The sequence below is a fragment of the Hemiscyllium ocellatum genome, chromosome 4, assembly GCF_020745735.1.
Source record: "Hemiscyllium ocellatum isolate sHemOce1 chromosome 4, sHemOce1.pat.X.cur, whole genome shotgun sequence".
Taxonomy (NCBI): domain Eukaryota; kingdom Metazoa; phylum Chordata; class Chondrichthyes; order Orectolobiformes; family Hemiscylliidae; genus Hemiscyllium; species Hemiscyllium ocellatum.
In genome coordinates this window covers 135,885,579-135,900,807 of record NC_083404.1, presented here as the reverse complement: position 1 = coordinate 135,900,807, position 15,229 = coordinate 135,885,579, and the positions used below count along the sequence as shown (strand labels likewise).

Below are 15,229 nucleotides of genomic sequence, written 5' to 3'. Positions count from 1 at the left end.
CATCAATCCTTCCACCCCGGGAAGCAGTCTGCTAAACCTTTGTTGCACGCTCATGGACAAAATATCCTTCCTCAGATAAAAGAGACCAAAACTGCACACAATGCTCTAGGTGTGGTTTCACCAAGGCCCTGCACAACTGCAGCAAGACATCCCTGCTTCTGTACTCCAACTCTCTTGCTATGATTTACAATACATATTAATAATGTGGACTGGACAGCTAGCTGCGGTTTTAAAATCTACAAACTCATGACCCTCAAGAAATTCCTCACTACTTTAAATGGGAAACCTCACTGTGAAAGATTAGATGATAACCAATCTTTACAAAGACATTAAAGTATTCCAAAAAAAAACTAAGAGGGCAAAATGAGGAAAGGAAATAAATATAATGAATGAGAAACAGTACTAAGGAAATTATTGGGGGTAAAGACCAAAAGGTCCCTTGGACCAAACAGGATACATCCTAGGATTGAAGCAAAGAACCACAGAAGTACTGGATGCACTGGTAGTAATCAAAGAAACTCAAGATTTGGAAAAATTCTACAGGACTGGAAAAGTGCCAACGTAAATCTTATTGAAAAAGGGAGGAAAAGAAACACAGGAGTATAGGCCAGATAGCTAAACATTGATTATAATTGTGTATTTTCAGAATTTTAAGTAATTTCAGAAACGTGGAGTCAGCATGTATTCATGAAGGGGAAAGCATGCCTGACAAATCTGACAGAATTTAAGGTGGTACCAAGCAGGATACATAAAAGGGAACCAGAAGATGGAATGCACCTTTGAAATCACAGAAAAGGTCCTTAGGCCCATCAAGTCTGTATTAAAAAAAATTTACAATGCTATCGACACTAGTCCCATTTTCCAGCACCAGGCTCTGAGCCTGGAATGTTATGACTCAAGGGTTCAATGTTTAAAGGCTTGAGGTCACCACCTCAACCACCCTCCAAAGCAGTGCATTCATGACTTTCACAACACTCTGGGTGAGAAAGTTCTTCCTCAAATCTCCTCTAAATCTTTACCTTTCACCTGGAAATTGCACCCCCCTCTTTACCGTCCCTTCAACGAAGAAAACAGCTGCTTTCTGTTCACTCATCTCCCCACCCCAACCATCCCTGCTCCAAAGAAAACAACCTGAGCATAGCCAGTTCCCCTTCATAGCTGAGATGCGTCATCTCAGGCAATATCCTGGTGAATCTCCTTTTCACTCCCTCCAGTGCAATCACATCCTTCCTATAGTAACAAGAACTACACACAGTATTCCAGCTGCAGCCCAATGTTCTGTAGGTGCTAACAATCACCCTGCTCTTCTAATCTACACCTCAATGAATGGCAAGCATCCTGTATGCCTTAACTACCCTATTAACTTGTCTGGTCATGTTTAGGGATCTGTGGATTAACCTCTCCCCTCAGTTTCCAAGTGCCCTTCCATTCAGAGAGTACTCATTTAGCACATTACCAATGTCCTCTGACTTCTCACACATTTAGTCCTTGGTCCTTCCCTCATTCTCTTCCTCTTGATAGCCTTGCAGTGTCATGTGACTCTAATCTTGCCCATCAGTGTTTCTTCATATTCCTCCTTTGCTCTCATTACTTTTCTAAGATTTCCCCCTTTCTATATTGCTTTAAGCCTCCATTGTTTTACTCCCTTTGTAGTGGCTGTATGTCTCGATTTTATCCAGTCTTAAATATTACTAGGCATCCATGCTTCTCTCGGAGAAAGTGAGGACTGCAGATGCTGGAGACCAGAGCTGAAAATGTGTTGCTGGAAAAGCGCAGGTCAGGCAGCATCCAAGGAGGAGAATCGACGTTTTGTCCATGCTTCTCTCAGCTTGATGCTCCTACATTTCATCCTAAAGGGAACGGGTGAGGCCTGTACTTTACCTCATTAGTTTTTGGGCACCTCCCACTGCTCTGCTGTGGATTGACCCTCAAGTAGCTGTTTACTGTTATTTTGACCAGATCCTGCCTTATTCTAATACAATCAACCTACCCCAATCCAAAACCTGTTTTGCAGGCCATCTTTCTCCCTTTCCATAACAAATTTAAAAGCATTTTGATCACTATCACTAAGTGCTCCTCCACGGTCACCCCCAGTTCACAGAAGGACAGACATGTTGAGTGAACAAAAACTTGGCATATTTAATACAATATAGGAAAATGAGAGGTCATGCACTTTGGCAGGAAGGTGGAGGAACTGAATATTATGCAAATTGAGAAATACTGCACCAAGCTGCAGCACAAAGGGATTGGGGGTGTCCTCATACGTGAATCACCTCAGCTTGCTTACAAGTTCAGGAGGTAACAGGAGTCTAATGGAATGTCAGCTTTGTATTTCAAACTGTTGAAATAAAAGTAGGAAAGTCACGCTAAAACTATAATAGTTAGCTGGTCACCTGCTGGAATACTTTAAGACACTTAAAAAATGGAGTAGGAGGCGGCTATTCGGCCCCTCAAATATGCATCATTCAACAGGATTATGGTTGCCAGACATTCCTGCCCTTTCCCCATAACACTAGAGGCCAAATGATGTCCAGAAACCTTGCCAAGGACAGTCATACTGGCCTCAAAATGTTCAGTTTCTTTTTAGAGATCCTGCTAGACCCAGATTTCTCAAGTTTATTTCAGATTTCCTCTATCTACAGCATTTTGCTTTTGCAGAAATCAGGAATATCAGCAAGGCATTCAGTCCCTCAGGAGACACTAAAGGACTTAACTGCACTAGATTGTGTGCAGAAGAGATTCACCAGAGTAGTGCTTGACCTGGAAACTACCCAACTATGAAGGGAGGTTAATTAGGATGAGATGGTTTTCCTTTGAGCAGAGAATCTGGGGGAATCAACTGAAGCGTAAAAAATTGAAGACTACAGACAAGAGTAATTAGGGAGAAACATCTCCTGTCAGTGAAGTGGGCAATGATCAAGAGGACAATTTTAAAACCAAAAGAGCAGGAAGTTGAGAGGGGATTTGAGGAAATTTGTGGACATCCAGAACACTGCCTGAAAGGATGGCAGAGGCAGCAAGCATTCAGATATTTAATAATAATTTAGGTTAGCACTTGAAACACCATAATCAAACCTAGAGGCCAAGTTCAAGTTCAGGTAAATGGGATTAGAATAGACTGATGACACCAAAATTGGATGCATAGTGGACAACAAAGGAGGTTACCTCAGAACATTAGGACCTTGATCAGATGGGTCAATGGGCTGAGGAATGGCAAATGGAGTTTAATTGAAATAGGTGGCTTTGCATTTTGGCAACAAAATCAGAGCAGGATTATACACTAAATGGTAAGGAGCATTGCTAAATAAAGAGACCTTGGAGGGCAGGTTCACAGTTGAAAGTGGAAATGAAGGTACACAGAATAGTGAAGTTGGCATTTGATATGCTTTTATTGGTCAGTGCATTAAGTAGAGGAGTTGGGAGGTCATTTTGCACAGGGGCATTGGTTATGCCACTTTAAAATATTGTGTGCAACCCTGGTTTCCCTGCTATAGGGAGGATGCTGTGAAACTTGAAAGGGCACAGAAAAGACTTGCAAGAATGCTGCCAGGGTTGGCAGGTTTGAGGCTGAATAGGATGGGGCCATTTTCCCTTGAGCGGAGGTCGAAGGGTGACTTATCAGGGTTTATAAATCATGAAGGGCATGGATAGGGTGAACAGCCAAGGTCTTTTCCCTAGCATGGGGAATTCCAAAGCTAGAGGGCGTAGGTTTAAAGGTGAGAGGGTAAAGATTTACAAGGGACATAAGGGGCAACTTTTTCAGAGATGACCAGATTTGGCTTTTCTCAATGTAGCTATCACTGAAACACAAAAAAACTAAGAGTTTATTCTGAAACTGTATATGTGCTTGAGATGAACAGAATCTGCTCATCTCAAATTCTTTAGTTTGTGTGCGCAATGAGCTGCTAGAGGAAGTGATAAAGGCTGGTACAATTACAAAATTTATAAGGCATCTGAATAGGAAGGGCTTTAGAGAGAGATATGGGCCAAATGCTGGCCAATGGACCAAGATTAATTTTGGATATCTGGTCGGCATGGACGGGTTAGACCAAAGGGTCTGTTTCCATGCTGTACAACTATGACCAGTGCAGATACGATGGGCCTCTTGCCATGCTGCAAAAGTTCTAAGTTTGTATTATTTTAAGCGTGCCCATTATTTAAGATCAAACAAATCTAATTCAATCACAATGCCATTTTCACATACTATCCCAACTGTCTAATAATCTTTGTCTTGAGTATAGTAACTAATCGAGTTTCCAGCTCTCTGGGGTAGAGAATTCCATGGATTCAAAATAGTATGGGGAAGGAGGTGGTAAGCATGTTTAAATATTTTAGTATATTCAAGATAGGCTGTAAAAATACAAATCATTGTTGCTTTGTACAGAAAAAAATCTTTTTCCTTTATGAATTACTTTAGTCCTTTATTCCAGTTACCCATCCAAATGATCTTTAATCCAAAGGCATTTTGCATACTTAAACCCTGTAATAGTTAAAAATCACACCACCAGGTTTAGTCCAACAGGTTTAATTGGAAGCATACTAGCTTTCAGAGCGTCGCTCCTTCATCAGGTAGTAGTGAGCCACTTGATGAAGGAGCGACGCTCCGAAAGCTAGTGTGCTTCCAATTAAACCTGTTGGACTATAATCTGATGTGATTTTTAACTTTGTACACCCCGGTCCAACACCAGCAGCTCCAAATCCTGTAAATAGTGGTTAGTTTACTAAAGTAGACAATAATTCAGGGGAAGACAATAGGAAGATAGTATTAAATGTTCACTGATAGTGCTTATAAAACCGGTTTCTGAAAATAGAACATCAATGGTTCAAAAGGGTCAATGAACTACAAGCCAAAAATTGCTGGTTTGGTTTTATTTGAAGAGAAAAAATGTTGACTAGCTCTGGATTAACACATCATTAAGAATTTGAGATGCACAAGTTCTGTTAATTTCAAACACACATACAGCTTTTAGTTTTGTTTCAGTAGTAGTTACGTTGAGAAAATAAATCACTGATCATGTAACAGGATTTTCACTTAAAAGGAATTTTTTGCAACTGCATTTTGGGCAACCCTAGTCTTTGCATCTTATATTCATACTTTTAAGCTTTGAGAAAAGGTTTTCTCAAACGACTGCAGGACACTGGATAGCCACAAGTACAACACAGTAATCTAATCAATGGACTAAAATAACAGCACAGCACGAGTTGTTTGTGATTGTCAGCTGACTCTGAAATCCGATTCTTCCTGGATGTTGACCCAGTATTGGTGGTTATATCAAAGTTGTTACGTGACTGAATGTTGTGGTACATTCACCTACACATGTACGCTAAAGGACTATGCATTGCTTTTTGTACATTGCCTAAAATAATGCTGACTGCAAAAGCACTGTACTTTAACTGGCTCCATTAAAAACCCTATCCAATTATCTCCTGCATGCCTCTAATACCAATCTACTTTCTAATTACAGATACGCCTGTCAATGTTTTTTTGGGGGGAGGGTGCATTCTATGTTGTAAACCATCCATAAAATTTGAAAAATCCTCCTGCACTCACCTTTTGATTATCTTAAGTTTAACCCTTTTTTTAACTGCCATGTGAAATAGTGAAAATAATTTCTCCACCTACATTGTTATAGTATTCACATGAAACGGACAGGGTCCTTTGGTCCAACAGACCCATGGCACTTCACATAAGCCTCCTTCTGCTATTTACCATGAATAAATAGCATGAGGTGGTATGATAATTTTGAGCAGGTTTAACCATTTTCTCATCCTCCTTTTGTCTAAGTGGGACAAAATACAATTAGTTCTTCGAAGCACAATTATTATTGAGCAGGCGGGGCAATTCAGCCCATCACCTCTGCGCCAACTCTCACGAGCACGGTTACTTCACACTGTTTTCCTGCCTTTACCACCTAGCCTGAGTAAGTTTTCCTTGAAATGAACATTGAATGCAACTTCCAAGCATCCCCCACATACTCTCGGTTTAAAGTTGCTGCATGCACACACAGGTTATAGATGTGAAATGAAATACAAATCTCAATCAAATCAGTCCTGATTATAAATCAGGACAGAGCAAAGCCAGCTCAAGGAGCTGAGTTGCCTAATGATGTTCCTAATTTGTACATTTTGACCCTCACTTGCTGTTGTAAAGAGGAAACACAATGGTATAAGAGTCACAAAACAGACACCCATCTTGTATTTCTTTGAATGAGTTTACCATTGATCGAACTGTCCAATCCATCCAGCTCTAGTGCATTGGTGCTGTTTTCTTTATTCTTGTTGACAAGTGGAACAAAACCATCTTCACAGATTTCCTTCAAAGTGATGAGACAAATTCAAAACATTTCCAATTTGAAATTAAAATCCAAGACATTAAAAATTGGGCATATTCTTAGAAAGGTGCAGCTCAGGATCTGGCTCAAAACTGATGGGATGAAGGTTCTCTCAATTGATTACAACATTGCTATTTCAGTTTAGCATTAAATGGTTTGGAATCAGTAGAGTAAAACAGCGATTTCACTTAGGGCCACAAGTATAATACAAGGTGGGATTTTACTCTGGAGTAGATCGTTGCGCATCCAACATTTGGACGTACATAAACCAGTTTATAAAGTTTTAAAAAGTCACGGTCGTCCTACCAGACGAAAGTGCTGTTGTTTCATTAGAAAGCGACAACCAGTAATGGTTTAATCTGAGGGTCACCAAACCTCAGGTGAGGGGAGAAGTTAAAAGGAGGACACAGTCCTTCATGGTAACCTCAGGCAGTGCAGGAATTGAACCAACACTGTTGTCATCCTTCCTCCATCACAAACCAGCTGATCTGGTAAGCATACAATGAAGTTGGAAAAGGTTTAAAGGAGTCAATGCATATTAGTGTATTAAAAACAAAACAATAGTACACTCTTTAAAACCAACCTCAATGCTAGAAAGAGTATTGAAATGTTGTCATTTACATAAAATGTAAAAACATTTCTCCATTCTACCTCAGCAGCATGGAATTCTTCAACTGCTCTCACCAACATTTCTCACTCCACCAAATTAGCTAGTGACTTTCACAGTTATTCATGGGAATTCACTGGAATAAAGCTGACTGCTTTATTGGCCAAAAACAAAGCTTCACCAGGTGTGAAGTGAATTCAACTGCCCTAATTCAGTCTTTACAAATGTATATACCTGATTTTGCAAATTATTTCGATTCAAATACTGACTCCAAGGATCAGGGATCTGCTCATCTGTTCCACTTGATGGTAGCCGAGAATTAAATTTCAGCAAATAGCACCCCTGTGACCCATACCTCTGCTTCATTTCTTCGTAAACAGATTCAGCTCTGCAGGGCAAATTAGAATCCAAAGATCATGAGTTAAAGTCAAAGTAATTAAGCAAATAGTGAAATTAAAAAAATGAAAATGTGAAATCAAGTATTAAACATGTTTGACTGCAACAATTTCTGAAACTAGAGTCTTAAATCCAAGCAAAGGAAACTAGGAGGTTGAGGCTAGAGGTGGCTAGGAGTGGATTGGGAAAAAAATCCATGAAAAGATTTGACAATAGACGATGGCTGGTACTATAACGCCGATACCATATGATCTGGAGATGCCAATGTTGGACTGGGGTGGAAGCACAAGCTTTCGAGTGGTTGCAATCACCTGACGAAGGAGCAGCGCTCCGAAAGCTAGTGCTTCCAATTAAACCTGTTGGACTATAACCTAATGTTGTGAGATAACAGATATGCACTCCTTAGGCACAAATACCCAAAAGGAGTAGGGTATTTAATCCTTCAAGCCTGTACCTATGATGCAGATGTCCAACAGAAATAATTGTGACATTTCCTCCAGAACCTCTCCAACTGAGCTCCTTCAACCAGGAGATCAATTACACTTGGAAATTAGGAATATTTTTCTCATTTATTTTTGAAATGTAAGCTCTTGCATCTGGTTTAAATCACTTGATTAGTAACTTGCCAACTTTGTGACCTTACGTCTTTCTTCCATTGGAGAAAATACTTGGCTCAGTGTCTTAAAGGTTAGTGCCAGTAATGCTCAACATGCATGGGAAGAAGAAAAAAAAATCAGCCATTTAAACTAGGGAGGATAATGGTCCCTGATAGGTAACCCAGCATCACACAACAGACAGTGCCTAATGTCTCAAATCTCTTCGATACCAAAAGGTGTCTCAAACCATCCTATAAGTCAAACACCAGATAAGAGTGGGAGAAGCAAAAATTTATTTTCTTGGAATGAGTTACTATACATAATGGTAGTGTGCTGCATGTTTCTAACTGCGAAGCATTTATTTTTTAAAAATACAAGAACTGCCAACAGGCAAGCATTCTTTCAAAAATCGTCCAGTACCACATCACGATGAAACCAAATACAGGAAGACAACCTTTTATCCAAAATCCAAAGGCTTTTTATGAAGTTTTTTTCTGATTAACAAGGTTGTTTGGCATGCAAACAGTTAATCCAGCTCCACACCCACTTGATGCATGTCACTCAGATGCGAGGTGTGGGGGCGTGGCCCAGCACTGGCAGGCCTAATTCTGTTTCAGGGCCCGTTTTACTCAATGTGTCTACTGTTTGGTAAGATTTTTTAAAATTTCACCAAACTGTCACTTATTCTGAAATTTGAAAAATTCTGAATTCCGAAAACCAGCTGGTCCCGAGCATTTTGGATAAAGGATTGTGCATCTGTTCGCTATTGACCCACTGCTATTAGTACCATTTCAATGGGGAGAGGGAACCAATACAGAAAGGCTGAACACATATTTTCTAACCACCCTGACTGACGGTGCTGTGCTTTAACTGTTGAAAATGGTCTTTGCAGTTAGAGCTTTGAGAACAATTCTTAGTACAATAGTTTCTATCAAAATGGTCGGATATTGTCTTTTCTGCCATTTGAGCACTGGGTGCAATTTTCTCAGTGTATATAGCCCACTCCAGATGTAGACCACATTTCAGATAAAGCAATTAAATGCAAACCGACTCCAACTATTTTGTTTGAAGATGTACTACCGGATTCTAGCATTTGAAGGCAACTTTTAATATTTTAAGTGCTGACCCAAGATCATAAATAATAAAACTTACCTTTGCTCCTCCCCTTCACTAACATCATGTAACAAAACATAATATTTTAGCGTATTCGGAATGAACCACTTTGGGTAGGAGTAGTCATTGCTGTGTTGAATACGATGTTGCTCTTGTGATAATTTCAAAAACTGGTCCACTGGGTCAGAGTCCCTCGATGAGGCTACAAGCATGCCTTAAAGAACATTAAGGAAAACACAAACAATTTCAGCCCAATTTCCTGAATGCAACGAACTAATGAACCACCTTGACCTAACTCTTGGGGAAAAACGTGGAATTAATATTTGATCATTCAAGACCAACAATTCTTCTCTCTGAAACAAGATTTGTATCTTGAGCTTGGAAATTTATCCCTCAGCCTTTCTGCAGTGACAACGTAGTCATGCCATATTTACAATAAAGTAAAGCTTGCGTCACATGAAAGAAAGGTCTTATTCCACTATGTTTTGTAGTTCTTAGCATCCCAAATAGAGGGAATTACTTCAGCCAACGTGCAAATCTAGCATGAAGGAGGAAGCTAATGAATTCACCCCAAAGTCTGAGCCTCACAGCAGACAGAGATTCAAGAGATTTGCTATCAGCAATAGTTGAATTGCACCACTCATGATTAATTGAGAACGTTAAGTGTTCAAGTCTCACACCAGTGACTTGAGCATCAAATCTAGACTGACAGGTGTGCTGCACTTAAAACTGCATTGAAAAAGGATGAAAACAACTTTATTATTTTAAACAGCAGAGAGGTCTCTCTGACACTCTGGCCAATACATATCCCTCACCCAACATCACAGTTGAGGAAATGTGGACATCATATGCTGCTTGTGGGAAGTTGCAGCACACAGTGGCTGTTGCATATACTACTGTCCTTGATTATAAGTATCCCACATTTTAGGATACTGAGTTAATGGAAGATGGTATATACAGTAAATGCTATTGTCCCTTCTATGAAGGACTTAGATCAAAATGTCAGTGATTACATACAATGTGTAATTTGAGTTCAATGTACATCAATGACTGTTCCATGCTCAAAGTGGCTAAATGACACCACTAGTCGATATACATTTAAATCAAATTAAACCTCTCAGCACGTAAATATCCAACTTGTCTCATTTAAACAATTATACCAGATATTTTTTAAAAATTCATTCACTTAGTTTGAATAACACTAGCTGGGCCAGCATTTATTGCCCATCCCTTTCCAGGAGGAAATACCAAATCTAAAAACTGTCCGGCTAAAATTATTTTACAGAAACCTTACTTGAACATTTATGCCAAATTAATTCTTGCAATACTATTTCTTAAAATTGACTGAATTAAAGCCAGATCTTAACTTCTTCCCCACCCCCAGACCCATTCCAAAAACAAGAACCCTTCCATATAAACTGCAAACATGCACTAAAATAAACTGAAACAAACTAAAACTTCTGGTCAGACATCTTTAAACAGTTTCACAACCATTTTACATTCATCGCACAATAATTAGGAATGATCACTCATCACAGAAATTAAGCTCAGGTTTTAAGACAAATGTGCATAAGTTATTTGAATAAGCCATTAAGTATCAACTAGCTATGCCACAGATTCAGTGCACCTGAAAACTTTTTTTTAAATTAATTGAGATGTGGGCATCACTACAAATGCTGGCATCATTAATGGCCCTTGGGTGGTGATGGGAATGCTGCCTTGACTGACTTGCTGGACATTTCAAAAGGAGAGCCAAGAGTCAAACACATTGCTGCAAGTCTGAAGCACATGAACCAGACTTGGTACATTTCCTTCCCAGAAGTGCATCAGATGGGTTTTAATAGTAATTTGGCAATTTCATGCTTGAATCCTTGACCTAATGACTGCAGCAAGTGAATCAACATTGAGTTAAAAGTAATTACCTATTGAGAATATCTAAGTTGAAAATTAAAAGCTTGAACCATTTAACATTTTTTTTAAAAAACGAGAGGGGGATATTACTTTTTAGCAGAGCAGGAACAAACACCTGAGTTGCAATTAAGACCCTAAAACATTACCAATAGGAACAGGAGAAGGCCATTTGGCCCATCAAGTCTGTTCCATCATCCAATGCGATCATGGCTGATCCAAACATGTCCTCTTTCCTGCCCTTTCCCTGTCACCCTTAATTCAGACCAGAGTAGCATTCCCCTTATTTTGAAATGGTGTCTCATTATTCTACACTCCCTAACTAGGCGTAACATTAGATTAGATTACTTCGTGTGGAAACAGGCCCTTTGGCCCAACAAGTCCACACCGACCCTCCAAAGCACAACCCACCCAGACCCATTCCCCTAAATTTACCCCTTCACCTAACACTACAGGCAATTTAGCATGGCCAATTCACCTAACATGTACCTTTTTGGACAGAGAGAGGAAACCCACTCAGACATGGGGAGAATGTACAAACTCCACACAGACAGTCGCCTGAGGTGGGAATTGAACCAAGATTCCTTGGTCTCTGACACTATGAGGCAGCAGTGCTAACCACTGTGCCACCCATTTTTTTTAATATAAAAGTAAATGTATATCTTAATTACATTTAGCCTGTTTATTTTGTATTTTCAGTAAGATTCATTTTTTGAAACTTGAGAGACTAAAGACCAGTTTTGCCCAATCTCTTCACATGGTTCAGTCCCACCATCCAGGGACAAGTCTGGTGAACCTCTTTTGCACTCCCTTAATGGCTCTTACTAAGATAGGGAAAACAAAAGAGCACACACTACTCCAGGTTCAGTCTAACCAGCATCTGAACTGAAGCAAGATCTCATGCTCCGGTTTTCAAATCCGCTTGCAACAAAGGACAACATTCCATCAGCCTTACTGCACCCGAATGCTAACCTTCAGCGACTTATCGGCAAGGTCTATTCACATTCTCTTTAGCCAGACAAACAGCTTCTGATCCTACAGTGAGCTTCCAACCATCTGTGCCATTGATGAGATTGTCTACTTGCAATTCGACAACATCTTCCAATTCCTCCCTACTCATCTGCTGCTAGAGATCCTCACCATGCCATTGTTACCTGTAGACCTGATTATTCCAATGCTTTCCATTCCATAAACTTGTGCTCAGCCACAACTTGGGTTCCATTACTTACCCTGACTCATGTAACACCGACTCATCTATCACCAGGCCTTCCCTCATGTACATTAGCTTCCAGTTCAATAACATATTATTACACTTCACCCCGATCCGTGTAACCTCCTTTAGTTCCATAACTTGACAGACTGCTGCACCTGCCAATTTTGGCTTCAACTGTGTTCCAGAATTGAAGAGCTCTGCCGGAAGCAGCTAAGCTTTCACTTAGTCAGACCCAAAGCTCCAGAACCCCCGCCTAAATCACTCTTGGACTTTTTCATCCTTTACATAGCAAGATGTAGGATGAGAGATTTATCTATATTTTAAAATTTATTTTTGAAAGCTTGGATCTTGAAATTTTGAATCAGTGACATATTGAATTGCCTCCCCTTCCTTCCTTCATGTATGTTGGTATCATTGAGAGTAATCAATAAAAGGGTAGCACATTTTCCACGAAGATAAATTGCTTCTATCTTCATAAAAATTCTACTGTCATTTCATTTGCTTGAACTACATGTACAATGTTGCATACTTGGTTTTAATGAGAGATCAATTAGTTAAAAATCAAAAGAAATCCATCAAGCCAGATTTCACTTTGGGATCTGACTTTTCCAGTATCAGCTGTAATGATTGACTTGTATTTTTACAGTCATGGCAATTTACTTTGAAACAGTTTGAGAGAAGCAAGATCTAATGGATTTGTGCGCGCATTGGGAGTGTTTACAAACAAATCAAGTACTAACACAGTACATTAAGTTTTCTGGTAGAGGATTCTGGATTTTAAGAAAAGGAGGAGGAAATATTCACAGCTGGGATAGAAATTTCTCAGTTTTAGTTTTTGAAGGTTCTACAAGGTTCTCAACTGAAGATGGACATGTTAAACAATTGTGTCTGAGAAAGTAGAGGATAGCTCGTTTTATTAAAAACACATCTTGGCATAAGGGGTTCAGTAACAGCTCCAGATCAGAAGTGTTCAGATTAAAACTCCACAGGGATTATTTGAAGCTGACAAAATTTAAGCTTTGACATTATAAAAAAGGAGATGCGCTCATTAAGCTTTCTCTAAAACACTACAAATTGGATTTATAGAATTTTATTTTTACTGTGCACTTCAAATTATTAAAATTTATGTAGTATGGTTTATTCTATTGTCATTTCATTTGCTTGAACCACATGTACAATGTTGCATACTTGTTTTAATGAGAGATCAATTAGTTTAAAATCAAAAGAAATCCATCAAGCCAGATTTCACTTTGGGATCTGACTTTTCCAATATCAGCTGTAATCATACTGCTTCCTCTGATCAAACCTTTGACACACAGGTGGCTTAGTGCAAAATTTAGTTTGTTAAATGCTTATGAAGTGTCTTTGGGAATTTGACTAGGTTAAAGATGGCAGATAGAAGCAATTTATCTTCGTGGAAAATGTGCTTCCCTTTTATTGATTACTCTCAATGATACCAACATACATGAGGAAGGAAGGAAGGAAGGGGAGGCAATTCAGTCTGAAGAGCTTATTCAAGCCTTCAATAATGATTGAGCTGACTGCAACCTCAAATCCTCCTATCCGGAGGAGTTTTGTTTAAAAACTCCCTCTGCCTTAAAAAATATTCAGACTTTGCTTCCCACAACCTTTTCAGAAAGACAGTATCAGAGATAACTGATCTTCAAAAGAAATAATTAGTCCAATTGGTTTTAACTGGGCAACCATTGATTTTTGGCCAGTTGCTCATTGTTCTAGATTCTCCCATAAGAGAAAACACCCTTTCCACATCTACCCACTGATTCAGGATTTTATATATTTCAAATGTTACATGGATGCATCTACCCTTCATGTTTTTTTAAAATTACATAGTGTGGAAACAAGCCCTTTGGCCCAACAAGTCCACATTGACCCGTTGAAGCACAACCCACCTATACCCCTTCACCTAACACTACAGGCAAGGTTTGTGCGAAGATTTGTAGCTCGGGTGCTCGTTGTTGTGGTTCTGTTCGCCGAGCTGGAAGTTTTTGTTGCAAACGTTTCGTCCCTGGCTAGGCAACATCATCAGTGCTTTGGAGCCTCCTGCAAAGCGCTTCTTTGATGTTTCTTCAGGTACTTATAGTGGTCAGTATAGTGACCACTATAAATACCGGAAGAAACATCAAAGAAGTGCTCCGCAGGAGGCTCCAAAGCACTGATGTTGCCTAGCCAGGGGACGAAACGTTTGCAACAAAAACTTCCAGCTCAGCGAACAGAACCACAACAACTACAGGCAACTTAGCATGGCCAATTCACCTGACCTGCATATCTTTGGACTGTGGGAGGAAACCTACGCAGACACGGGGAGAATTTGCAAACTCCACACAGTTGCCTGAATTGAACCCGGGTCTCTGGCGCTGAGAGGCGCTGCGAGGTGCTGCTAACTACTGTGCCACCATGCCACCCACAAATTTTTCCGACCCGCCGAAGCGCAACCCACCCATACCCCTACATTTACTCCTTCACCTAACACGACGGGCAATTTAGCATGGCCAATTCACCTGACCTGCACATCTTTGGACTGTGGGAAGAAACCAGAGCACCCGGAGAAAACCCACGCAGACACTGGGAGAATGTGCAAACTCCACACAGTCATTTGTGTAATAAAACCTCTAGCATCCTCTATTTGTAGCAACAATGTATTTTACCTTGTAGAAATATGCATATCCAACCCATTTATAATCCAGAAAAAGGATACATGCCAAATAGTGGTGTAGAAACTCGTGATCGGAGGGAGACATGGATTGAAAGAAGCATTCTCTGTAGGCCTCAAACCAGGGAGTGGTAGCTAGAAGAGTACAGAAATTAAGAAAAGACAACCATGAATAAAAATTAACCATTTTAAACATGTTGACAAAAAAAGGATAACCACTAGGAAATATATTTCACAATTTGTGGCAACAAGCTAAAGTATTATGTTCTATTACTCATTCCTATATAGGAAAAGTATTAATAATTTCTTCACAGTTGAAGACACTTATCTTGTGCTCCATAAAACACAGAGGTGGGGGCTCCTGTGGTGCAGAGGAAGAGTTCCCTACCCCTG

General features: G+C 39.8%; 1 protein-coding gene across 2 annotated transcripts in view; it reads right to left on the bottom strand.

Annotated features, from left to right (window-relative positions):
- trappc8 (trafficking protein particle complex subunit 8) overlaps positions 1-15,229 on the bottom strand; it is a 137,829-nt gene that overhangs the window by 77,420 nt on the left and 45,180 nt on the right. For both annotated transcript variants that reach the window (XM_060823884.1, XM_060823885.1), the window contains 4 exons: positions 14,882-14,971; positions 9,084-9,258; positions 7,174-7,327; positions 6,218-6,314 (listed from right to left, as the gene is read on the bottom strand). In XM_060823884.1, the coding sequence (XP_060679867.1) occupies positions 6,218-6,314; positions 7,174-7,327; positions 9,084-9,258; positions 14,882-14,971 (516 nt within the window). The remainder of the gene's footprint in view (positions 1-6,217; positions 6,315-7,173; positions 7,328-9,083; positions 9,259-14,881; positions 14,972-15,229) is intronic.